We start from the raw sequence: 27,025 nt of genomic DNA on the forward strand, positions 1-27,025 counted from the left end.
ACAATAGTTCTGTTCAGTGACAGAGCATAGTCAGTGCCATGCTTTCTCAACTTTATGGTTACTGCTTTGTTTTCTACTCTATTATAATTGACATAAAGTAATTGCAAAACGTAAAGGAAATAAATTTGAACTGTAGGTATAAAATCTGTATTTTGCAGAATTATTTTTAGCCATTTAATATAAATGCTGGCTTTTTTTTGTTGGGGGGCGTGGGGCTGTGTTGGGTCTTCGTTGCTGTGCATGGGCTTTCTCTAGTTGCACCGAGCGGAGGCTACTCTTCCTTGCGGTGCGTGGGCTTCTCATTGCGGTGGCTTCTCTTCTTGCAGAGCATGGGCTCTAGGCATGCAGGCTTCAGTAGTTGCAGCACACGGGCTCAGTAGTTATGGCACGCGGGCTCTAGGGCACACGGGCTTCAGTAGTTGCGGCATGTGGGCCCAGGGCACGCAGGCTCCAGTAGTTGTAATGCCAGCTATTTTTTAAAATGGTTTTATGGTTTAAAATAGTTTAAAGGGGAACAGCTTTAAGTAAGATAGTACCAGAACAGTCATGTTTAGCTGAAATAAGCCTAAAATGAGTCATAATTCAATTAAGATTGTTTACCACACATTTTATTTTTCTACTCAAAGTGTGGGACAGTCAAGGTGTATCATTTGTCAGCTACATGCTGCTAAAGGGAAAGAATGTAACTACATACTGTAGCTACGTATTGTAGGAAAAGAATGCTACAGAAGAAGTATGTAACCATTTAATAATGACAGTATAACTTCTTGAATTTAGCTTTTAGACAAGAGATAATTTGAATTAACTGAATTGATAATTAACTGCTGGGGAAGCAGCTTACTTAAGTGTGTCAGGTTATGTGGTTTCATTCAGTTGCTTCCAAAAGCCAGACACACCCAAATATACTGATGTAAAGAACCTTTTGTTTTATTCTAGATTTTAAAGAGCCATCAGTACAATTTTCTAATTCCTTACTGCCTAACATATGGCAAACACCATACAGGCACATGACTTCCACTGTCAATTATGATAATCAGGGCATTACCACTGTAGAGGGAGAAAAACATCCTGATTCCTGAGGTCTCTTCTCTTATTGGGATGAAAAACCTGTGGAAACCTCTGGCTCTTGTTCTTTGGTTAGGGTGATACCAAATGAATCACAGTATAGGTGGGTAAGGTTGTCCTGAAAAGTAGTGCTGTGTGAGAGATACTGGCTAAAGGGAGTTTCCTTGAGTTGCACAGCAGTCAGATCAAACCAGGGGAAAGGCCTGGGGTAAGGAAAAAAATAGTGTTACTTTTTTATGTCTGTTTAATACATCTGATTTTGCTGTTAAACATTTCCTTTAAAGAAAGTTCTCCTCCACTTGGAAATAAGGTTCTTCATTTTCTATATCAAACTAATTAAAATTCTTAGTTAAATTAAAAATTCATCTGGGTCTATTCAACATGTGGATTTCATTGTACTTATGAGTTTTCACACTTACAATTCTCTAAGTGCATTTAGGGAGGAATTCATAATTAGAGAATGATTATGACAATAAAATCAACATCCTTTTCAGTATATTTTCCTTGAATTTAGAAAGAAAATACATAAGAGGATCATGGACATTAGGAATGGAAGAGACCTCATTTCTTTTACAATATCCTCTTCAAAAAAAAAAAAGATACCCTCTTCAACTGTATAGGGAAAGAGGTAGGAGTTAACATGCAAATAAAAATGGGGCAATGTTAAGTATTAGTCTGTAGTGGAATTCAACTTAACAAGCATTAAGACATAGGGTTTTTTTTTTTTTTTTTAACATCTTTATTGGAGCATAATTGCTTTACAATGGTATGTTAGTTTCAGCTTCACAACAAAATGAATCACTTGCGTCACCCTCCCTCCCACCCTCCCTATCCCACCCCTCCAGGCGGTCACACAGCACCGAGCTGATCTCCCTGTGCTATGCGGCTGCTTCCCACTAGCTATCTACCTTACGTTTGGTAGTGTATACATGTCCATGCCTCTTTATTGCTTTGTCACCGTTTACCCTTCCCCCTCCCCATAGCCTCAAGTCCATTCTCTAGTAAGTCTGTGTCTTTATTCCTGTTTCACCCCTAGGTTTTTCATGACATTATTTTTTTCTTAAATTCCATATATATGTGTTAGCATACGGTATTTGTCTCTCTCTTTCTGACTTACTTCACTCTGTATGACAGACTCTAGGTCTATCCACCTCATTACAAATAGCTCAATTTCGTCTCTTTTTATGGCTGAGTAATACTCCATTGTATATATGTGCCACATCTTCTTTATCCATTCATCCGATGATGGACACTTAGGTTGTTTCCATCTCTGGGCTATTGTAAATAGAGCTGCAATGAACATTTTGGTACATGACTCTTTTTGAATTATGGTTTTCTCAGGGTATATGCCCAGTAGTGGGATTGCTGGGTCATACGGTAGTTCTATTTGTAGCTTTTTAAGGAACCTCCATACTGTTCTCCACAGTGGCTGTATCAATTTACATTCCCACCAACAGTGTAAGAGGGTTCCCTTTTCTCCACACCCTCTCCAGCATTTATTGTTTCTAGATTTTTTGATGATGGCCATTCTGACTGGTGTGAGATGATATCTCATTGTAGTTTTGATTTGCATTTCTCTAATGATTAGTGATGTTGAGCATTCTTTCATGTGTTTGTTGGCACTCTGTATATCTTCTTTGGAGAAATGTCTATTTAGGTCTTCTGCCCATTTTTGGATTGGGTTGTTTGTTCTTTTGTTATTAAGCTGCATGAGCTGCTTATAAATTTTGGAGATTAATCCTTTGTCAGTTGCTTCATTTGCAAATATTTTCTCCCATTCTGAGGGTTGTCTTTTGGTCTTCTTTATGGTTTCCTTTGCTGCGCAAAAGCTTTTAAGTTTCATTAGGTCCCATTTGTTTACTTTTGTTTTTATTTCCATTTCTCTAGGAGGTGGGTCAAAAAGGATCTTGCTGTGATTTATGTCATAGAGTGTTCTGCCTATGTTTTCCTCTAAGAGTTTGATAGTTTCTGGCCTTATATTTAGGTCTTTAATCCATTTTGAGCTTATTTTTGTGTATGGTGTTAGGGAGTGATCTAATCTCATACTTTTACATGTAGCTGTCCAGTTTTCCCAGCACCACTTATTGAATAGGCTGTCCTTTCTCCACTGTACATTTCTGCCTCCTTTGTCAAAGATAAGGTGACCATATGTGCGTGGGTTTATCTCTGGGCTTTCTATCCTGTTCCATTGATCTATATTTCTGTTTTTGTGCCAGTACCATACTGTCTTGATTACTGTAGCTTTGTAGTATAGTCTGAAGTCAGGAAGCCTGATTCCTCCAGCTCCATTTTTCGTTCTCAAAATTGCTTTGGCTATTCGGGGTCTTTTGTGTTTCCATACAAATTGTGAGATTTTTTGTTCTAGTTCTGTGAAAAATGCCAGTGGTAGTTTCATAGGGATTGCATTGAATCTGTAGATTGCTTTGGGTAGTAGAGTCATTTTCACAATGTTGATTCTTCCAATCCAAGAACATGGTATATCTCTCCATCTATTTGTATCATTTTTAATTTCTTTCATCAGTGTCTTATAATTTTCTGCATACAGGTCTTTTGTCTCCTTAGGTAGGTTTATTCCTAGGTATTTTATTCTTTTTGTTGCAATGGTAAATGGGAGTGTTTTCTTGATTTCACTTTCAGATTTTTCATCCTTAGTGTATAGGAATGCCAGAGATTTCTGTGCATTAATTTTGTATCCTGCTACTTTACCAAATTCATTGATTAGCTCTAGTAGTTTTCTGGTAGCATCTTTAGGGTTCTGTATGTATAGTATCATGTCATCTGCAAACAGTGACAGCTTTACTTCTTCTTTTCCGATTTGGATTCCTTTTATTTCCTTTTCTTCTCTGATTGCTGTGGCTAAAACTTCCAAAACTATGTTGAATAAGAGTGGTGAGAGTGGGCAACCTTGTCTTGTTCCTGATCTTAGTGGAAATGCTTTCAGTTTTTCACCATTGAGGATGATGTTGGCTGTGGGTTTGTCATATATGGCCTTTATTATGTTGAGGAAAGTTCCCTCTATGCCTACTTTCTGCAGGGTTTTTATCATAAATGGGTGTTGAATTTTGTCAAAAGCTTTCTCTGCATCTATTTAGATGATCATATGGTTTTTCTCCTTCAATTTGTTAATATGGTGTATCACGTTGATTGATTTGCGTATATTGAAGAATCCTTGCACTCCTGGAATAAACCCCACTTGATCATGGTGTATGATCCGTTTAATGTGCTGTTGGATTCTGTTTGCTAGTATTTTGTTGAGGATCTTTGCATCTATGTTCATCAGTGATATTGGCCTGTAGTTTTCTTTCTTTGTGACATCCTTGTCTGGTTTTGGTATCAGGGTGATGGTGGCCTCGTAGAATGAGTTGGGGAGTGTTCCTCCCTCTGCTATATTTTGGAAGAGTCTGAGAAGGATAGGTGATAGCTCTTCTCTAAATGTTTGATAGAATTCGCCTGTGAAGCCATCTGGTCCTGGGCTTTTGCTTGTTGGAAGATTTTTAATCACAGTTTCAATTTCAGTGCTTGTGATTGGTCTGTTCATATTTTCTATTTCTTCCTGATTCAGTCTTGGCAGGTTGTGCCTTTCTAAGAATTTGTCCATTTCTTCCAGGTTGTCCATTTTATTGGCATAGAGTTGCTTGTAGTAATCTCTCATGATCTTTTGTATTTCTGCAGTGTCAGTCGTTACTTCTCCTTTTTCATTTCTAATTCTATTGATTTGAGTCTTCTCCCTTTTTTTCTTGATGAGTCTGGCTAATGGTTTATCAATTTTGTTTATCCTTTCAAAGAACCAGCTTTTAGTTTTATTGATCTTTGCTATCGTTTCCTTCATTTCTTTTTCATTTATTTCTGATCTGATTTTTATGATTTCTTTCCTCCTGCTAACTTTGGGGTTTTTTTGTTCTTCTTTCTCTAATTGCTTTAGGTGCAAGGTTAGGTTGTTTATTCGAGATGTTTCCTGTTTCTTAAGGTAAGATTGTATTGCTATAAACTTCCCTCTTAGAACTGCTTTTGCTGCATCCCATAGATTTTGAGTCGTCGTGTCTCCATTGTCATTTGTTTCTAGGTATTTTTTGATTTCCCCTTTGATTTCTTCAGTGATCACTTCGTTATTAAGTAGTGTATTGTTTAGCCTCCATGTGTTTGTATTTTTTACAGATCTTCTCCTGTGATTGATATCGAGTCTCATAGCGTTGTGGTCGGAAAAGATACTTCATACAATTTCAATTTTCTTAAATTTACCAAGGCTTGATTTGTGACCCAAGATATGATCTATCCTGGAGAATGTTCCATGAGCACTTGAGAAAAATGTGTATTCTGTTGTTTTTGGATGGAATGTCCTATAAATATCAATTAACTCCATCTCATTTAATGTATCATTTAAAGCTTGTGTTTCCTTATTTATTTTCATTTTGGATGATCTGTCCATTGGTGAAAGTGGGGTGTTAAAGTCCCCTACTATGAATGTGTTACTGTCGATTTCCCCTTTTATGGTTGTCAGTATTTGCCTTATGTATTGAGGTGCACCTATGTTGGGTGCATAAATATTTACAATTGTTATATCTTCCTCTTGGATCGATCCCTTGATCATTATGTAGTGTCCTTCTTTGTCTCTTCTAATAGTCTTTGTTTTAAAGTCTATTTTGTCTGATATGAGAACTGCTACTCCAGCTTTCTTTTGGTTTCCATTTGCATGAAATACCTTTTTCCATCCCCTTACTTTCAGTCTGTATGTGTCTCTAGGTCTGAAGTGGGTCTCTTGTAGACAGCAAATATATGGGTCTTGTTTTTGTATCCATTCAGCCAATCTGTGTCTTTCGGTGGGAGCATTTAGTCCATTTACATTTAAGGTAATTATCGATATGTGTGTTCCCATTCCCATTTTCTTAATTGTTTTGGGTTTGTTATTGTAGGTCTTTTCCTTCTTTTGTGTTTCTTGCCTAGAGAAGTTCCTTTAGCAGTTGTTGTAGAGCTGGTTTGGTGGTGCTGAACTCTCTCAGCTTTTGCTTGTCTCTAAAGGTTTTAATTTCTCCATCAAATCTGAATGAGATCCTTGCTGGGTAGAGTAATCTTGGTTGCAGGTTTTTCTCCTTCAACACTTTCAATATGTCCTGCCACTCCCTTCTGGCTTGCAGAGTTTCTGCTGAAAGATCAGCTGTTAACCTTATGGGGATCCCCTTGTGTGTTATTTGTTGTTTTTCCCTTGCTGCTTTTAATATGTTTTCTTTGTATTTAATTTTTGACAGTTTGATTAATATGTGTCTTGGCATATTTCTCCTTGGATTTATCCTGTATGGGACTCTCTGTGCTTCCTGGACTTGATTAACTATTTCCTTTCCCATATTAGGGAAGTTTTCAACTATAATCTCTTCAAATATTTTCTCAGTCCCTTTCTTTTTCTCTTCTTCTTCTGGAACCCCTATAATTCGAATGTTGGTACGTTTAATGTTGTCCCAGAGGTCTCTGAGACTGTCCTCAGTTCTTTTCATTCTTTTTTCTTTATTCTGCTCTGCAGTAGTTATTTCCACTATTTTATCTTCCAGGTCACTTATCCGTTCTTCTGCCTCAGTTATTCTGCTATTGATCCCATCTAGAGTACTTTTAATTTCATTTATTGTGTTGTTCATCGTTGCTTGTTTCATCTTTAGTTCTTCTAGGTCCTTGTTAACTGATTCTTGCATTTTGTCCATTCTATTGTCCATTCTATCTCCAAGATTTCGGATCAACCTTACTATCATTATTCTGAATTCTTTTTCAGGTAGACTGCCTATTTCCTCTTCATTTGTTAGGTCTGATGGGTTTTTATCTTGCTCGTTCATCTGCGGTGTGTTTTTCTGTCTTTTCATTTTGCTTATCTTACTGTGTTTGGGGTCTCCTTTTTTGCAGGCTGAAGGTTCGTAGTTCCTGTTGTTTTTTGTGTCTGTCCCCAGTGGCTAAGGTTGGTTCAGTGGGTTGTGTAGGCTTCCTGGTGGAGGGTACTAGTGCCTGTGTTCTGGTGGATGAGGCTAGATCTTGTCTCTCTGGTGGGCAGGTCCACGTCTGGTGGTGTGTTTTGGGGTGTCTGTAGACTTATTATGATTTTGGGCCACCTCTCTGCTAATGGGTGGGGTTGTGTTCCTGTGTTGCTAGTTGTTTGGCATAGGATGTCCAGCACTGTAGCTTGCTGGTCGTTGAGTGAAGCTGGGTGCTGGCGTTGAGATGGAGATCTCTCGGAAATTTTTGCTGTTTGATATTATGTGCAGCTGGGAGGTCTCTTGTGGATCAGTGTCCTGAAGTTGGCTCTCCCACCTCAGAGGCACAGCACTGACTCCTGGCTGCAGCACCAAGAGCCTTTCATCCACAGGGCTCCTTAATTTGGGATGATTGGTTGTCTATTCAGGTATTCCACAGATGCAGGGTATATCAAGTTGATTGTGGAGCTTTAATCCGCTGCTTCTGAGGCTGCTGGGAGAGATTTCCCTTTCTCTTCTTTGTTCTCACAGCTCCCAGGGGCTCAGCTTTGGATTTAGCCCCGCCTGTGCGTGTAGGTCGCCGGAGGGCGTCTGTTCTTTGCTCAGACAGGACGGGGTTAAAGGAGCCGCTGATTCGGAGGCTCTGGCTCACTCAGGCCCGGGGGTAGGGAGGGGCACGGAGTGTGGGGCGGGCCTGCGGCGGCAGAGGCCGGCGAGACGTTGCAGTCTGAGGCGCGCCTGTGCGTTCTCCCGGGGGAGTTGTCCCTGGATCCTGGGACCCTGGCAGTGGCTGGCTGCACAGGCTCCCCGGAAGGGCGTGTGGCTAGTGACCTGTGTTCGCACACAGGCCTCCCGGTGGCGGCAGCAGCGGCCCTAGCGTCTCATGTCTGTCTCTGGGCTCCGCACTTTTAGCCGCGGCTCGCGCCCGTCCCTGGAGCTCTCTCAAGCAGCGTTCTTAATCCCCTCTCCTCGTGCACCAGGAAACAAAGAGGGACGTAAAAGTCTCTTGCCTCTTCGGCAGTTCCAGACTTCTCCCCGGACTCTCTCCCGGCCAGCCGCGGTGCACTAACGCCCTGCAGGCTGTGTTCACGCCGCCAACCTCAGTCCTCTCCCGGCGCTCCGACAAAAGCCGGAGCCTCAGCTCCCAGTCCCGCCCGCCCCCCCAAGGGTTTTATAGTATTAAAAAAATCAAGAGTAAAGCAAGGATATCTGCTCTCACCACACTTATTCAACATACCACTAGAAGTTGTAGCCAGTGCAATAATGCAAGAAAAGGAAATGAAAGGCACACAGATTGGAAAGGGAGAACTGAAACTGTTGCTATATATAGATGACATGATGGTCCATGTAGATAATCCAAAGGAATCTAAAAAAAAGAAAAAACCTCCTAGAACTAATAAACGAATTCAGCAAGGTCATAGGATATAAAATAAACATAAAATAAATTTTATTTATATATATTAGCAATGAACTCTTGGGCAAAAAAACCCTAAAAATGCAGTTCCTTTCACACACAAAAAATAGAATACTTAGATGTAAATCTAACAAAACATGTACAGGACTTGTATATTGAAAACTACGAAATACTGATGAAATAAGGAAGATATAAATGGAGAGATATACTGTGTACATGGATGGGAAAATTTAACATTATAAAGATGTCAACTCTCCACAAATTGATCTATAGATGTAATGGTAAAACAAAAATTAGTGACAACATCAAATGCTGGTGAGGATGCAGAGAAACTGAATCATACATTGCTAATGATGTAAAAGGATATAACAACTTTGAAAAACTGTTTGGCAGTGTCTTAAAAAAATAAACATGCAGCCAGTCATTGCACCCTTGAGCATTTGTCCCAGAGAAATTAAAACTTATGTTTACACAAAAACCTGTACATGAATGTTCAGAGCATCTTTATTCACAATAGCCAAACACTGGAAACATCCTAGATGTCCTTCAACAGGTGAATGATTAAACAAACTATGGTACATACATGCCATGAAAACATAACTGCCATGAAAACTACTCAGCAATAAAAAAGGAATAAATTATTGATACACACAGCAACTTGGATGAATCTCCAGAGAATTATGCTAAATGAAAAAGGCCAATCCCCAAAGGTTGCATAATATATGATTCCTTTTATATAATATTCTTGAAGTGACAAAATCATAGAAATGGAGAACAGCTCAATGGTTGCGAAGTTGGGGAGGAAGGATCAAGATGAAGGATGCCTAGTTATAGAATTGTTCTGTATCTTGACTGTATCAGTGTCAATATCCTGGTCGTGGTATTGTACTATAGTTTTACAATATCTGTGTATAGCTATTGTACTATGGTTTGTTCCATTGGGGGAAACTGGATAAATGGGTACATGGGATTTCTTTGTATTATTTCTTAATAACTGCATGTGAATCAAAATTATCTAAAAAGTTTTTTTAAAAGGGGGGATACAATTAAGTATAATCTACCAAGAAGATGTAAAAAGTACAAACTTCTGTTCATCAGATGATATGGCTTCAAACTTTATAAAACAAAGATTATAAATATAAAGAGAATTTGAGAAACTACAATCATAGTAGAAATATTAATATGCCACGCCTCCCATTCTAATAGGTCATCTGATGTAAAAGACCATATAGCAGCACTTTTCCAACTTTAATGGACATATCACTTGGGAGCTTGTAAAAAGGCAGATTCTGATTCCATACATCTGGGGTGGGGACCCATAATCTGCATTTCTAAACAAACTCCCAGATGATGGCATGGTTATCAGGCAGTTTGAGTGGCAAGGATATGCTGAAAAGGGGAGAAATAAAGTGGAAAAATATATTCTGAATGATAAGACCACCCCTCTCCCTACACATGTGCAGCTTTCTTTCCCCAAGTTGGGTCCCAAAGACTTGAAGATACCAATATTCAGGGTTTCCCAAGGAAAAAGCTGATCAAACCACTCTGTAGTAAAGACCACAGTAGCAAACACAGAGTTTCCAAGCATCTTTTTAGTAACCACGATCTTAAATATGAGCAGACAGGACTTCCCTGGTGGCACAGTGGTTAAGAATCTGCTTGCCAGTGCAGGGGACATGGGTTCGAGCCCTTATCTGGGGAGATCCCACATGCCACAGAGCAACTAAGCCCATGCACCACAACTACTGAGCCTGTGCTCTAAAGCCCGTGAGCCACAACTACTAAACCCACGTGCCTAGAGCCTGTGCTCCACAACAAGAGAAGCCATCGCAATGAGAAGCCCTGCACTGCAACAGGGAGTAGCCCCCGCTCGCCACAACTAGAGAAAGCCCATGCGCAGCAAAGAAGGCCCAACGCAACCAAAATAAATAAATAAATTTATTTTTAAAAAATATGAGCAGACAATCAAGGTTCTCCATATACTTGAAGAAAGCTCTAAAATGAATGATAGAGACCAAAATAAATGGTCAAAAATATCCTGAAGGAAAGACTCCTCAGAGAAGAAAAAACTCTATCATTTACATTCTCAAAGGGATAAAAGATGGTATTGCATAGGGAAATGACAACAGGATGCTACATAAAAAAGGAATATTTGGAGACTAAAAAAATCTTTGAAAGTCAAAATATAGCAAAATGAAAAAATGTTCTAAATATAATAGTAAAAACAGGATAGTTGAGAAAATCTCTCAGAAAGCAGAACAAAAACACAAAGATAATGAAAATAGGAGAGCTAAAGAAAATCAGAGGATCAGCCCAGGAGGTCCAATATTTGGCTAATAAAATATTCAGAAGAGAGAACAGAGAAAACAGAGGGAAGGGGAGGAAATTATCAAAGACATAATAGGAGAAAATTAGAGAACTTGACATGCAGATTGAGAAGGACCATTGAATGTTCTGTTTCTTTTATGGGTGGCAATTACATGGATATTTGCTTTACAATAAGTCATTAAACTGTATATTTATGAATTTATGGAATAGATACTTTTCTGTGTACATATTTTACAATCTTTTGTTTTTTAAGTTAAGGGGAAAAAGGGAGAGGCCCACCAACTGCCCAACACAGTGCATTAAAATAGACCCACATCATGACGCATAATAAAATTTCAGGATGCTGAAGTCAACAGATACTATAAGCTTCCAGAGAGAAAAGGAACAGATTTCAGACCAAGCATGAATTGAAGAATTAGAAGGGCACTGTACCTCTCAACAGCAATTTAAAAGCTGAAAGATGATGGAGCAATGCCTTCAAAATTCTGAGGGATGGGCTTCCCTGGTGGTGCAGTGGTTAAGAGTCCGCCTGCCAATGCAGGGGACACGGTTCGAGCCCTGGTCCGGGAAGATCCCATATGCTGCAGAGCAACTAAGCCCGTGCACCGCAACTACTGAGCCTGCACTCTAGAGTCCGTGAGCCACAATTACTGAGCCTGTGTGCCACAACTACTGAAGCCCGTGCCTAGAGCCTGTGCTCCACAACAAGATAAGCCACCGCAATGAGAAGCCGGCACACCGCAACAAAGAGTAGCTCCAGCTCGCTGCAACTAGAGAAAGCCCACATGCAGCAATGAAGACCCAACACAGCTAAAAATAAAATAAAATAAAATAAAAAATTCTGAGGGAAAATTGTTTCTACCCTAGATTCTTTTTTTTTTTAATTCTTTTTGTTGCAATGGTGAATGGGATTGTTTCCTTAATTACTCTTTCTGATCTTTCGTTGTTTGTGTATAGGAATGCAAGAGATTTCTGTGCATTTATTTTGTATTCTGCAACTTTACCAAATTCATTGATTAGCTCTAGTAGTTTTCTGGTGGCATCTTTAGGATTCTCTATGTATAGTGTCATGTCATCTGCAAACAGTGACAGTTTTACTTCTTTTCCAATTTATATTCCTTTTATTTCTTTTGCTTCTGATTGCCATGGCTAGGACTTCCAAAACTATGTTGAATAATAGTGGCAAGAGTGGACATCCTTGTTGCTTTGTATTTCTGTGGTGTCCGTCGTAACTTCTTCTTTTTCATTTCTAATTTTACTGTTATGAGTCCTCTCCCTCTTTTTTTGATGAGTCTGGCTAAAGGTTTATCAATTTTATCTTCTCAAAGACCAGCTTTTTGTTTTATTGATATTTGCTATTGTTTTCTTTGTTTCTATTTCATTTATTTCTGCTCTGATCTTTATGATTTCTTTCCTTCTACTAACTTTGGGTTTTTTCTTCTTTCTCTAGTTCCTTTAGGTGTAAGGTTAGATTGTTTATTTGAGATTTTTCTTGTTTCTTGATGTAGGCTTGTATTGCTATAAGCTTCCCTCTTAGAACTGCTTTTGCTGCATCTCATAGGTTTTGGATCATCGTGTTTTCATTGTAATGTGTCTCTAGGGATTTTCTGATTTCCTCTTTGATTCCTTCAGTGATCTCTTGGTTATTTAGTAACGTATTGTTTAGCCTCCATGTGTTTGTGTTTTTTACATTTTTTTCCCTGTAATGGATTTCTAATCTCATAGCATTGTGGTGGGAAAAGATGCTTGATGTGATTTCAGTTTTCTTAAATTTACTGAGGCTTGATTTGTGACCCAAGATGTGATCAATCCTGAAGAATGTTCCATGTGCACTTGAGAAGAAAGTGTAATCTGTTGTTTTTGGATGGAATGTCCTATAAATATCAATTAAATCTATCTGGTCTATTGTGTCACTTAAAGCTTGTGCTTCCTTATTAAGTTTCTGTTTGGATGATCTGTCCATTGGTGTAAGTGAGGTGTTAAAGTCCCCCACTATTATTGTGTTACTGTTGATTTCCTCTTTTATAGCTGTTAGCATTTGCCTTATGTATTGAGGTGCTCCTATGTTGGGTGCATATATATTTATAATTGTTATATCTTCTTCTCAGATTGATCCCTTGATCATTATGCAGTGTCCTTCCTTGTCTCTTGTAACATTCTTTATTTTAAAGTCTATTTTATCTGATATGAGTATTGCTACTCCAGCTTACTTTTTTTTGTTTTTTTTTGCGGTACGCGGGCCTCTCCCTGTTGTGGCCTCTCCCATTGCAGAGCACAGGCTCCGGACGTGGAGGCTCAGCGGCCATGGCTCACGGGCCCAGCTGCTCCGCGGCATGTGGGATCTTCCCAGACTGGGGCATGAACCCGTGTCCCCTGCATCGGCAGGTGGACTCTCAACCACTGCGCCACCAGGGAAGCCCCCAGCTTTCTTTTGATTTCCATTTGCATGGAATATTTTTTTCCATCCCCTCACTTTCAGTCTGTATGTGTCCGTAGGTCTGAAGTGGGTCTCTTGTAGACAGCATACATATGGGTCTTGTTTTTGTATCCATTCAGTGAGCCTGTGTCTTTTGGTTGGAGCATTTAATCCATTCACGTTTAAGGTAATTATTGATATGTATGTTCCTATTACCATTTTCTTAATTGTTATGGGTTTGTTTTTGTAGTTCCTTTTCTTTGTGTTTCCCACTTAGAGAAGTTCCTTTAGCATTTGTTGTAGAGCTGGTTTGGTGGTGCTGAATTCTCTTAGCTTTTGCTTGTCTGTAAAGCTTTTGATTTCTCCTTCGAATCTGAATGAGATCCTTGCTGGGTACAGTAATCTTGGTTGTAGGTTCTTCCCTTTCATCACTTTAAATATATCGTGCCACTCCCTCTGGCTTGTAGATTCCTACTGAGAAATCAGCTGTTAAACTTATGGGAGGAGTTCCCTTGTATGTTATTTGTCATTTTTCCCTTGCTGCTTTCAAAATTTTTTCTTTGTGTTTAATTTTTGTCAATTTGATTATTTTGTGTCTCAGCATGTTTCTCCTTGGGTTTATCCTGCCTGGGACTCTCTGCACTTTCTGGACTTGGGTGGCTATTTCCTTTCTCATGTTAGGGAAGTTTTCGACTATAATCTCTTCAAAGATTTTCTCGGGTCCCTTCTCTCTCTCTTCTCCTTCTGGGACCCCTATAATGCAAATGTTGTTGCGTTTAATGTTGTCCCAGAGGTCTATTAGGCTGTCTTCATTTCTTTTCATTCTTTTTTCTTTATTCTGTTCCGTGGCAGTGAATTCCACCATTCTGTCTTCCAGGTCACTTATCCGTTCTTCTACCTCAGTTATTCTGCTATTGATTACTTCTAGTGTAGTTTTCCTTTCAGTTATTGTATTGTTCATCTCTGTTTGTTTGTTCTTTAATTATTCTAGGTCTTTGTTAAACATTTCTTGCATCTTCTCGATCTTTGACTCCATTCTTTTTCCGAGGTCCTGGATCATCTTCACTATCATTATTCTGAATACTTTTTCTGGAAGGTTGCCTATCTCCACTTCATTTAGTTGTTTTTCTGGGGTTTTATCTTGTTCCTTCATCTGGTACAAAGTCCTCTGCCTTTTCATTTTGTCTATCTTTCTGTGAATGTGGTTTTCTTTCCACAGGCTGAAGGACTGTAGTTCTTGCTTCTGCTCTAACCTAGATTCTCTACCTGGCTATGTTCTCAATAAAATATTAGGTTAGAATAAAAACATTTTCAGACACAGTCCCTAAAAATTACTTCCTACGCAGGCTTTTCTAAGGAAGCTACTGGAGAAGGACAGATTCCACCATAATGAAGAAGGAAATGAATCCAGAGGAAGAGGGGTCCAGGAAAAAGAGATCCAGCATAAGAGAGAGGCAAAGAGAATCTCAGGATAAGGGGGAAGGAAAATTCCCAAACTGAAAGTGTACCACAGGTCATTGGTGATTAATTAGAACACAAAAGATAAGAGGGGGGTAAGATCAAGGATTACTTCCAGGTTCTGGCCTGAACAACTCCACAAAGGAGCATGTAATGGCAACCTAAGTCCCCGAAGTGGAAAAGATCACCCAGGAACAAAGTGTAGAATGAAAAGAAAGGAATGCCTAGGACAGAGCCCTGAAAACTCCCAGATTTAAGGATAGGGCATAAGAGGAGCTGGCAAAGGAGGAATCGGAGGAGCAGGAGGAAAATGAAGAGAATGTGAGGGTATCATGAAAGCTAAGAGAAAAGATTGTTTCAAGAAGGAAGGCATGTTCAATAGCCAAGGAAGAAAAGGTTAAATTTAGTGACATGGAAGTCACTGGTAACAAGGGCAACAATTTGTCTCTATTAGATTATTAAAGATTAAAAAGAATGATCTAATAGTTATCAAGCTATAGTGAAATGGCACTCTCATACACTATTGGTAGAAATATAAGTATCACTTTTTTGATAAGCAATTTAGGAATACCTATCAAACATAAACTATATATAACCTCTGACCCAGAAATTTTACTGGTACAAGTGTGCAAAGTTTAAGGATGAAATGTTCAAAGCAGCCCTTTGTGCAAAATGTGGGGCAAAGGAACTACATTGCCATCAAGAGGAAATAGGATGAATAAATGTAGCTAAAGAAATGTATCCAATGGATGCCTGCACAGCACTCATAAATGAAATAGATATGACTGTACTAACATAGAATGGTACCTATGATGTAGTAAGTATAATCCCCATGTTTCTAAAATGTATATATAGATACAGATATGCATATACATTATAATGACAATATAAATATATGTTTGTAAATGCATAGGTAGAAAGACAAAAATACAAAAACCATCAGAGGTAAAGTCTATGAAAAGGGATTTGGGGGGCAAAGGAGGGCTCTCACTTTTCCACTAGTTGGATTTTTTTTATAAGAATGTATTCGTTTTATACATTTCTAAAGATAACATGAAAGGAAAAAGATAAAAGCATCTTCTAAGAAAACAGTGTGGGAGAAGTTAGAATGGCCACTCATCTAATACTTTACCTTTTCCGAGACAGGTTCTTGGCATAGGCTTTGCTGACAAAATCTTGTGCTTGAAATTTTTGGAAAGACGCTCTATCTTTCTCACAGGCTTCAAAGTGCTTGGCGAGGAACAGTTCATTCAGAAGCTGCAGCACTTGTGAGTGGGGCATGTCCTTTTCTGTGCAGACATTTATGACTGCATAGAACACTCCCTCCAACCATTTGATATTGAGGATTATTCCCCCTAAACATCAATGAAAAAGGAAATACCCGTTAGCACCACCAAAAAGGTTTGCAGGGAACCTAGGACAAACCCCAGACGGTGAACAGCCACCTTCTGTCCAAGACAGTTTGGTTACATGAACCTCAAGATAAGCGCTCTTCCTTTCTAGGCCAAGAACCCTGTTTGTGCCCTTTATAACACATTGCATGTTGACCCTACCAGAGGAAGACAGATATGTTAATGTAGGCATTGCTGATGACAAATGCATCTCTAGAAATCTCTAGAATGGTCCTTGCCAATAAGGCAAACTGCAAGTTTACAGTAAGGAAAAGCCATTTAGTCCCAGACACTGCATCCTCTGGTTTAAATAGGCTCTCTCCTCTGGTTGTTTCCAATTCATCCTTAAAGGGTCCGATTAATCACACTTCTTAGCTTTCCCTAAAAAGGCTACTTTTTGCCACCAAAGCTGTTCCCATGTAAAACCTAAATAGCTGAGAATGTATCTAGCTTGTACTTATACACACACACACACACCCTCAGCACACATGCATGCACGCACACGCACACACACGCGCGCGCACACACACACACACACACACACACAGACACACACACACACAGGGATTTAATAAGATAGCAGTAGGCCAAGAGGAAGGTAATTTTTAAAAGTACCAAAAATATCGTGAGCCATTACCAGCAGGACTGTAGGGACAGGTAGCCTGAAGAATCACAGGGTCTTGGAGAGCAGCTGTGATTTCCTTATTGGCCCCCCAGATGCTGGCAAGATCTTCAACACACTGATACTGAGGCCGCAAGACATTGGTGTGCTTCAGTAGGAGTTTCAACCTGAAAGTAAAGCCACCAACGCAGGAAGTGCAGGGCCCAGACTAGAATAAAGCACCACGTGACCCACTGAGTTTACATCCAGCCCCAACAATGTAGTCCCCTGCACAGCACTGCTCACAGGCAAACGCAGGTGTGGGTCGGCACTGGGGCACTACATCTTAGATGGATTGTTCACCCATCCACTCAAAACTTACTCAGTGTCACCCCAAGCCAGGCACTGAGCTAGACACTCGAGGTACAAAAATAGTATCTGACACATGCTCCACATCAATTTTCATGCTGTTGAGTGGCGTACAAGGGGAACACTCATCAGCTTCAAGTAGTTGGAAGTAATGCTCTACTGCAGTTCTAAACATTTGCACATCAAAGAAAAGGTCCCACCCACAAGTGCTGGAAAAGCGGGGAAGACACAGTTTCAAAGGCTGGCTGGTCCTTCTGCCAATGAAGCTGCTTCCACCTTATGACTGGGAATGACCAACTCCAAGAGGTAGGGGCCAGGGTGGAGATGAGCAGACAGAGCAGTCCTGCCAATCCTGTGCTCACCCTAACAAGATACCTGGGTAGTGGGACGGCAGCCACAAAGCTGTACACAATGCAGGCTTTTCCAAGGCTGGTTTGAATTTCTGCACAGATACTAGACAGCTGAGATGGCAGGCAGCAGAGGAATATCACGTTGGCCCACTCCACCAGAGAAGAGTTACAGTAAAAGCACTGGATCCCCAGTTTCTTGAATTCATCTGGGAGGGAATAAAGGAAGTCAGAAAGATCACAGTACAAAGAACTTCGAACTCAACATCAGCTGTGGGGAGAGGATGACAATTATTTTATCTCAAGTCTTGCCACCACATTAATCAGAAGAGATTCCCTCATGCCTTCTAAAAGCCACGCAGCAAAGCCCTGACCCCATGACTATGGCAGGAGGTGCCACTGCAGCAGTGCTCGAGATTGTAAGATAATTCATCCCTACCTTATGTTTTAGACCAAATGCTAGAATTTTTCAGAGTTTCTTTTTTTAGGAAGAAAAAAGGTCTGAATGAAGCCTTCTCCAATTAACAGAATTCATCGTGTACCAGATAATGTACAAAGTACATACGTTATCTAAGGGAATCTCATAAGGACCTTATGAGACAGAGGCTAGTGTTATTCCTATATTATAGATGCAGAAACTGAGGCTTCAAGAATTCTGTGACTGGGCTGAAGTTAAACAGCTTAACTGGCTTGAAATGATGGGAAAGACTGAGAGAGTGGAAGAGTATAGGGCAGAGGTTGGGAGGAATTTGCCAAAATATGCTTATAGTTTCAGTATACACAATTTAATGTCAATAAGATGTTTATAAATGTAGAAAGAAATGTATAACTCATGTAGTTGCTAAAAACACTTCTTGGTAGTTAATCATTTAATTGTACTTATTGTGATCTGGATCCTCAAAAGTAAAAATGTGAACTCACATACGGTAGTATGTTTTAAGTGTTATCAGAGAACAGGATGTTAGACATTGCAGAGGTCAGTTCTTCTCTTAACCACCACAAGTATGTGATAAAGTTGATGCTGAGGTTATCTGGGTACTCAGGTACTTCCAGGTAGGAAGATACACAGGACAAAGAACTTTAGAAAACATGCATATCCACTTTGCTTCCATATGTGGTTCTCAAAAGTGCACAGAAGCTGATGCTGAGCATTTTGAATTCTTGCTTCCTTAATACAACATACAGTGATATTCTATGACTGTAATTTTATTATTAATAAACATATCACTTCCCAGAAGAATATATGCATTTTATTGAAATGTCATATATACTGGTCCTATTGATGAGATTTAAGAAATCTGCCTTGAGGGGTTAAGATTTTTTTAGTTTCCTTAATATAGAAGGAACATTTACAAATCAATAAGAAAAATCATACAGGCATCCAACAGAAAAACTGAACAAAAAAGAACTCAAAAATGATGAAATAGCAATAAGCCTATAAAAAATTTTAATTCTTCTAGTGATCAGTGAAAGACATATTAAAATAAGAAAAATTGTAAAGGCATATTAAAATGGTGATTAAAAAAAAGATTCCCAGAATTGACAAGCGTGTAGTAAAATGGGTATTCTTACACACTGTTGATGAAAGTTTATACCTGAACAACATCCTTTGTAGGTCAGTTTGAAAAAATATATTAGAAGTTTCTTTAAAAATTAAATATACCTATCATATGACCCAGCCACCCCATTCCCAAGTGTTTACTCAAGAAAAATAAAAGCATTTCTCCACACCAATATTTGTACACAAATGTTCATAATAGCTTTATTTGTAATAGCCCCAAATTGGAAACAACCTGAATGTCCATCAACAGAGGAATAAATGAACTATGGAGTATCCATGCAATAAAACACTACTCAGAAATAAAAAGAATATCAATACATGCAACACACGGATATATCTCAAAATAATTATGCAGAGTGAAAGAATTCAGACCATTGCGGGGAGGGATAAATTAGGAATTTGGGAGTAATATATACACACTACTATATATAGAATAAACAATAAGGACCTACTGTATAGCACAGGGAACTATACTCAATATTTTGTAATAACCTATATGGGAAAAGAATCTGAAAAGGAATATATGAATATAGAATATATTCTGTGTAATATATTTTCTATATATATATACATATAACTGAATATACATAACTGAATCACTTTGCTGTACATCTGAAACTAACACAACATTGTAAATCAACTATACTTCAATAAAAAAATTAATTATAAAAAGAATTCAGACCAAAGAAGAAGTACAAACTGTATGACTCCATTTATACAAAACTCTACAAAATGCAAACTAATCAGTAGTGACAGAAATCAGATCAGTGGGGATTTCCCTGGTGGCGCAGTGGTTGGGAGTCCGCCTGCCAATGCTAGGGGACACGGGTTTGAGCCCTGGTCTGGGAAGATCCCACATGCCGTGGAGCAACTAAGCCCATTTGCCACAACTACTGAGCCTGTGCTCTAGAGCCTGCAAGCCGTAACTACTGAAGCCTGCGTGCCTAGAGCCTGTGCTCCGCAACAAGAGAAGCCAATGCAATGAGAAGCCCGCGCACCACAACGAAGAGTAGCCCCCGCTGTCTGCAACTAGGGAAAGCCCGCGTGCAGCAACAAAGACCCAACGCAGCTAAAAATAAAATAAATAAACAATTAATTAAAAAAAAATCAGATCAGTGGTTTCCTGAGTGGGTTCTGCAGGGAGGTAGAGAGATTCATTACCTTGATTACGTTAATGGTTTCACAGGAGCATACACGTGTCACAAAACATCAAACTGTACACTTTATTTTTAAAATTTATTTTAAAAATATTTATTTACTTAGGCTGCACTGGGTCCTTAGTTGCGGCACGCAGGATCTTTCAGTTGCGGCATGCAGGCTTCTTAGTTGCAGCATGCGGACTTCGTAATTGCGGCATGCATGTGGGATCTAGTTCCCAGACCAAGGATTGAACCTGGGACCCCTGCATTGGGAGCTAAGTCTTACCCACTGGACCACCACGGAAGTCCCTGTACACTTTTTAAAAAATATTTATTTATTTATTTTCTTTTTTTTGGCTGCGTTGGGTCTTAGTTGCAGCATGTGGGATCTTGGTTGAGGCATGCAGGATCTTTTTTTCATTGCCGTGCATTGGCTCTTCATTGCGGTGCTCAGGCTTCTCTCTCGTTGTGGCTGTGGATTTTCTCTCTCTAGTTGTGGCACGCGGACTCCAGAGCACGTGGGCTCTGTATTTGCGGCTTGCGGGCTCTCTCATTGAGGCGCGTGAGCTCAGCAGTTGTGGCACACGGGCTTAGTTGCCCTGCAGCACGTGGGATCTTAGTTCCCTGACCAAGGATTGAACCCGCGTCCCCTGCTTTGGAACGTGGATTCTTTACCACTTTTAAAATGTGCAGTTTAGAACTTCCCCAGTGGTCCAGTGGTTAAGACTCCGCACTTCAATGCAAGGGGCACGGGTTCGATCCCTGGTTGGGGAACTAAGATCCCACATGCCTTGTAGCCTGGCCAAGAAATTTTTTTTTAAATGTGAAGTTTATTATATACAAAGTATTTCTGAATAAAGCTGTACCTGTACTTTGACCTAGTAATTTTGTTTTTTAAATTATGTAAAAGGAAGTCCTACTAAATAAGGCACAGTTACATAAATTATCATACAGTCATACTTAGGAATACTATACAACCTTAAAATCATGAGTTTGAAGACTGTCAAATAATATGAGAATAGGCTCATGATACATTAAGTGAAAAAAGCAGGATACAAAAAGCTTTGTAGAGTGTTAATTACTGATATAATGAGAGGAAAAAATGGGAAAGAAATGATAACCCTGCTAGAATTATAGGTAGTTATTATTTACTTCCCTATAGTTTTCTAAATTTTCTATAACATTCATATATTACTTTACATTAAAAATATTTTGAAGTATAATTTACATACAATGCAACACACAGATCTGAAGTAAATAGTTTGATCAACTTTGACAAATGCATACACCTATGTAACTCACACCTCTCTCAAGATACAGAATATTTCCAACTCCCCAGAAAGTTCCCTTGGGCCTCTTCTCAGTCTCCCCAGAAGCAACCACTGTTCTGATTTCTATCACCATAAGTTAATAAATGGAATCATTATAAAACTTTAAAAAAAAATTTCAGTAAATGTTATTTTAAAAGAATAAGGCCAAATATTTGGAACTGGTAAACACCACTCAGACTCTAACTGGTCCAGTTAGAAAATTTGAATTCTGTTTGGAAACCTTCTCTATATCAAAGACCCAGAAAGATATCTCGCCACCAAGGGCACAGGGAGGAGATATGGATATAAATATTTAGGTGGAGAAGAAAGTTGCTTTAAGGAACAAGTTAAAAAACCATCTTCCTGGCTTTTCTGGGGGCTAGCAAGCTGAGAACTCGGCATGCTGTATGCGAGGATTCCTCTTTTGAGGGACCCTTTCAAAATGGCCTCGTCACCACCTAAAGAGCACACCCAAGCCTCCCTTCTATTGCGCAGAGCTCCTCACCTAGGGCCTCTGGCCTCCGAGTGGAGATCCTCAGGCTGTCAGCTGGGATGGGGACAAGCTGAAGCAGTGTGTGAGCCAGCTGCTTCCCAAGGTGGCCGCCTCCAATGATGCCCACCTTTAACGCATCGTCATCAGGAGTGTCTTCACGCAATCCAGCCAAGCGACATCTAGAAGTTTGCTTCTCCTGTAATGATTTTCTGGAGAATGATTCTCTGGAGAATGAAAACAGACACACACCCAAGTAAACGCAGACCCTTAGTCCTTCTTGACCGTCAACCTCTGACGTTCTCTGGTTTAACTTCCTCACATGCAGCCTGCTGTGACACCATAAGTACTTCAGAGAGTAGAATTCCAATTATGTCCCACTGATCCAGCTTCACTGATGGAATGAAATGTTCCTCCTGAGTGAATTTTCCAGGAAGTAAAGCATACCCCTTTCAAAGGATCAGAACTTGTTTAAAACATTCTTAAGTGAACATTTTTTTGGGTTATATGTATCGTGCATTTCCCTGCCTTCTTAAACACAAGGTCTGACTACTTAACCATTTCTTTGACTCAGGACCATCACTGTGAACAGCCTAATTACAATTACACCTTATCCTGGAACATGGGGAGCCAGTTCCTTCATTGTTTCCCGTGCAGACAGCTGTCAATTTCCATCTCCATCAGGATGAGTGCACCCCTCTCCTACTATACACCTCCTCTTTCTAGTTTGTTATTTCAGTTCTGCACAAACCCAGGAAACCATGTAACTTAGCTTTTTTCCAAACGTAATGATTTATAACAGTAAATGGTTTATAAGGGAAAACAGACCTAAGAAACTGAGGATCAAGGATCTGAGGCCACTCTTTCTGGAGGTTCACTTGACCCAAGATGAACAAAGTCTGACCTCTGAATACATAAGGCATTTTTATGTTGTTATATGGCAATCTTGTATTTGTTCTGTATTTCTGTGAAAATTGGAGTCTTAAAGCTCTGGAGTTTCCATGTAAGCATCACAAGCCCCATTCTAGTTAAGGCTTCTCTTTTGGTTAAAAGGAGAGCATTTTCTCTCTGTGCCTGATCCTTCCAAACAGAAGATGCCTCCTGGAAGTTTCCCATATTGGTTTCTCATCACTCACCTTGGAGACAGCCAATAGGTTTACTACGCATCCTTATCAGTCAGCCAGTCAGCAAACTTCTTGAGTAGTCTGCCTCCTCGGGTATGTGCTGTATCTATAACATGTTTAATTCAGATCTGGTCCCACCATCTAGGAATTAATCTAATTTCAGAGAAAAGTAAACTGAGAAGCAGACTGAGGGGTTGGGGGGTGGGGACAAATGCTCTAGGAGTGACCTAGAGTTACAGAATCCAGGAGCCTAGTCCTAGGTACTTGGCTCTCACACACCTCCTACTTAAGCATCAGAAGCCAGGACGGGACTGAGAGCTTCTTTGGAAATCAGTATTCCTGGTTTCAGGCAAGTCATCCAGCCATAAGGACCCCCAAATTTCCAGGAAGCTTTCTTGTGAGGAAGCATTCCACTGTTAGCTCAGCCCCAAAAGAAAAAAAATGACCCCATTTTCAGCCAGTAGCCATGGAATGGCTAGTGATTAGTAGCTGTGGCAGACAAGCTGGTCATCCTGATGAGGGAGTGAATGATAGGATGGATGAACGAACGAATGAATGGATTATTTAATGTCTACTCACTGAAAGGAAATCACCACTAATCCATGCTTTATTACATAAACACAGCCAAGGGACCCTGGTATGCATTTCCCTGGTGCTTTCAGACCAGCAGTACTCGAGTGTGGGTTGTAAAAGGTAGGAGGACACTCCCCCTGCCAAAGTTACTCTCCAATATAAAAAGTTTAAGTCATCTGGAGTCTCTGCAGTGAAATTCTTCTCCATCTGCCTGACCTTGGAGACCCAGCTTACCTCAAATTATGGAGTAGCTTGCAGAAGAATGTTGCATGGGCACAGGCCTTGGTCATCAGCCCATGAGAACGGCGCAGCAAATACAGCCAGCTGTGGTCTTCCTCTTGAATCCCATACTCAAACTGCAGTGTCTCAAGGTCCTCTAGCATGTCCATCTCCAAACCAGCATCTCCTGCAACAACAGACACCAATCAACTCGGCTTCCTGTCCGGGAAGAAGGAGTCTACGCAGGAGGGTGTGTGTGCCCAAGTCTCAGGGTCTCCTGATGGTGGCTTCAGCACCTCTCCTCCCGGTTATGAACTGGCAGCTCTCATCCACTTCTCTGAGTGTGAGTCCTGGAGGATTCCTAAGCACTGACTACCCGTGAGTCAGGAATACTGAATTCATGGAAAACCTGGACAAAATCCATATAGGCTCCAGGCCCAGTTTTCAGCAGATGCATTTACATTAACAATGGGTTTCACAGGCACATTTCTCCCTTCCATTCTCTCCTAGGTTTTAGACATAGGACTGAACACTTAGACCACATTTCACAGAAATTCTCGCCTTTCACTAAACTCTGTGTTCCCCACAGGGTAGAAAAGAACCCAAACTAAATATCACGGTCCTTTATCTAGGGCGGGGACATCTAGATTTTAGAAAATGAAGCCAGAGAGGTATAAGCCCATCCACATATATCTCTCACCAACCAAACAGAGGAGAAGATGGCTCTGCTCCTCAGTGGTTCTGGAACTGGAGGGTAAGAACTACATTTTCAGGGAGAATTACCCAAGAAGGTTGTCATTATGACTCCTTAGCTACCGGATTACTTCAGTCTTGGAGCCTTAAAGGGGCCAGCCCCACTTAGAGGTTTTCCAGACCTGCAACATGAGGGCAAGAATTCCTTCACTACTTCTTGGAGTACTACACCAGGGCAGTATGGGATCCCCCTTTTCCCAACAGAAGTTTCTAGACTTCTAGTTTTTTTTTTTTTTTTGGCAGACTGCAATATCATACAGATCTTAGCACTACTCAGAGTTATTTTTCAAACCCCTTCTTTTTGTGTTCAAGAAATCAATGAATAAATAATAAAATAAACAAAATAGATAAAATAAATTCTGAGGATCTAATGTACATCATGGTGACTATAGGTAAGAATACTGTATTGTCTACTTGAAATTTGCTAAGAGTAGATCTTAAGTATTCTCACCACCCACACAAAAAAGGTAACTGTGAGGTGATGGACGTGTTAATTAACTTGACTGTGGTACTAATTTCACAGTGTATATCAAATCATTATATTGTTATCACTTAAATATATACAATATTTATTTGTCAATTATACCTCAATAAAGCTGGGAAAAATAATATTCAAAACTCTAATCTATTTTATAGCAATGGCAAAATTGAGATCAGAATTCAAAACTGCTCCTCTCTAACCTTTTTAAATTAAAAAAAAAATTTTATTGAGGTGAAATTCACAAAACAGCCATTAAAAAGTGAACAGTTCAGTATATTCAGTGTTGTTCACCCACTACCTCTAGTTCCAAAACATTTTCAACTCCCACCAAAGGAAATGCTATACCCAATAAGCAGTTACTCCCCATTTCCTCCCCACCCTCCCACTCAGCCCCTGGCAACCACATATCTGTTTTTATCTCTGTGGAATTACCTTTTCTGGCTATTTCACCTAAATGGAATCATACAAAACGTGACCTTTAGTATCTGGCTTCTCTAATCCCTTTTGTAGGAGGGCTGTTAGGTCAATCGCTTTAAAAGCAAAGTCTCCAGCACTTGAAGTGAAGAGCAGACAAGTTTTCAAGTCTAAGAAACCCTTCCTTAGACCGTAACAGTGGGTAGGCCATCTGAATGTTGCAAGTGATGTTTCCTGATCCGAAGGAAAGAGACGCTCAAAACCTTCCAACTCAGCATGACAACGCAGCACACATTAACTTGTATAAGCGTGGATTCTAGACCCATCCTTTACTTACGCATTCTCAAAAATGGGGATCTGCTGCTTGTGGCGTTGTAACACATCGAGTTGGCTAGGCTGAACTACATTTTCAGCCTACATGTGTGCCACCACAGGAGAGGTTTCGTGCGGATCTGGAGGTGGAAGTGCAGCAGCCGTTTGTGCTTGCGAGGCTGGGCAGGCACTTCCACTGTCTGTGGGCAGCGCTGTTGCTGTGGGGCAGCAGTTGGGCCCGCAACTGCTATACCTTCCCTGGGATCCTCCTGTCGCTTCTCACACTCCTGGGCCAGGGGTGTGTTCAGCTGTGTGACAAAGGCCACCAGTGAGCTTCCCCTGCAGGTCATCCACTTCCTCAGGTTGGGGGCGGTGAGAACTGGCAGGGGTTCCAGTCCATCCTCATGGGCTCCAGCTCATCCTTGCTCCCTCTCCCCTCACTTTTTATCCATCTTCCCTTCCCCACTGCCTGCCCTATGGATTTCTAGCTCTACCACCAGACATGAAGATAACCTTCCAGAGACTGTACCAGCTGCCACACTTGAGCAAGGTCAAAGCCCTGTAATGAATCCCATATGTAGATTAGACAGGTGGACAGACTGGCAGACTATATAATCCTAGTGGCTCTGCTTCTCTAAATGAACCCTCATACACTAGTTAGGTCACCACTGTTTATTTGAAGATCGGTCAATAACTTCAGCACAATTTAGCAAATTAAACTCCTGTTTCTTCAATAGCAAGAGGGTTGATCCGGAAAGGAACCAAATATGAGGTTACCTGGAATTGCAAAGGCCATTACAAAGTACAGGAGCAAAAGATGGAATCCGATCCCCTTAGAGCAGGCTTTCTCCACACTGGCACTACTGACATTTGGGGCCGGATAATTCTTTGTTGTAGGGAGCTGCCTGTGCATTGTAGGATCGTTAGTAGCATCCCTGGCCTCTATCCACTACATGCCAGGAGCTCCATCCAGTTGTTGCAACAAAAAGTGTCTCCAGGGCTTCCCTGGTGGCGCAGTGGTTAAGAATCCGCCTGCCAATGCAGGGGACACAGGTTCGAGTCCTGGTCCAGGAAGATCCCACATCCTGCGGAGCACCTAAGCCCATGCACCATGACTACTGAGCCTACACTCTAGAGCCCACGAGCCACAACTACTGAAGCCTGTGCACCTAGAGCCCATGCTCTGCAACAAAGAGTAACCCCTGCTCGCCGCAACTAGAGAAAGCCCACGCACAGCAACAGACCCAACACAGCCAATAAATAAATAAATAGATAGATAAATAGATAAATAAATAATAAATTCTTTAAAAAA

The 27,025-nt window shown here is 40.4% G+C and overlaps 1 protein-coding gene across 2 annotated transcripts; it reads right to left on the bottom strand.

Annotated features, from left to right (window-relative positions):
• Nucleotides 1-1,046: 1,046 nt before the first annotated feature.
• Nucleotides 1,047-24,334, bottom strand: NOXRED1 (NADP dependent oxidoreductase domain containing 1). 2 transcript variants are annotated; one of them, XM_030831889.2, is made up of 6 exons: nt 23,769-24,334; nt 21,853-22,049; nt 17,366-17,546; nt 16,658-16,809; nt 15,762-15,984; nt 1,047-1,268 (listed from the first exon to the last, which is right to left on the bottom strand). In XM_030831889.2, exons 1-6 carry the CDS (start codon nt 23,921-23,923, stop codon nt 1,091-1,093), a joined length of 1,086 nt encoding a protein of 361 aa, XP_030687749.2. In that variant the 5' UTR covers nt 23,924-24,334; the 3' UTR covers nt 1,047-1,090. The 2 variants fall into 2 exon arrangements, with proteins under 2 accessions (XP_030687749.2, XP_060151097.1); XM_060295114.1 differs by lacking the exon at nt 1,047-1,268 and having other exon boundaries at nt 15,758-15,984; nt 21,853-22,064.
• Between the last annotated feature and the right edge of the window lie 2,691 nt (nt 24,335-27,025).

Source organism: Globicephala melas, chromosome 2, assembly GCF_963455315.2.
Source record: "Globicephala melas chromosome 2, mGloMel1.2, whole genome shotgun sequence".
In the NCBI taxonomy this organism is placed as follows: domain Eukaryota; kingdom Metazoa; phylum Chordata; class Mammalia; order Artiodactyla; family Delphinidae; genus Globicephala; species Globicephala melas.

Excerpts from the sequence above, each read along its gene's own strand:
- NOXRED1 (XM_030831889.2), bottom strand. The coding sequence starts at position 23,923 with ATGGACATGCTAGAGGACCTTGAGACACTGCAGTTTGAGTATGGGATT. Across the intron at positions 16,810-17,365 it reads GCTGCCGTCCCACTACCCAG|GTTGAAACTCCTACTGAAGC; the intron begins GTATCTTGTTAG and ends CTTTACTTTCAG. Across the intron at positions 1,269-15,761 it reads AAGAACCTGTCTCGGAAAAG|GCCTTTCCCCTGGTTTGATC; the intron begins GTAAAGTATTAG and ends TCCTTACCCCAG.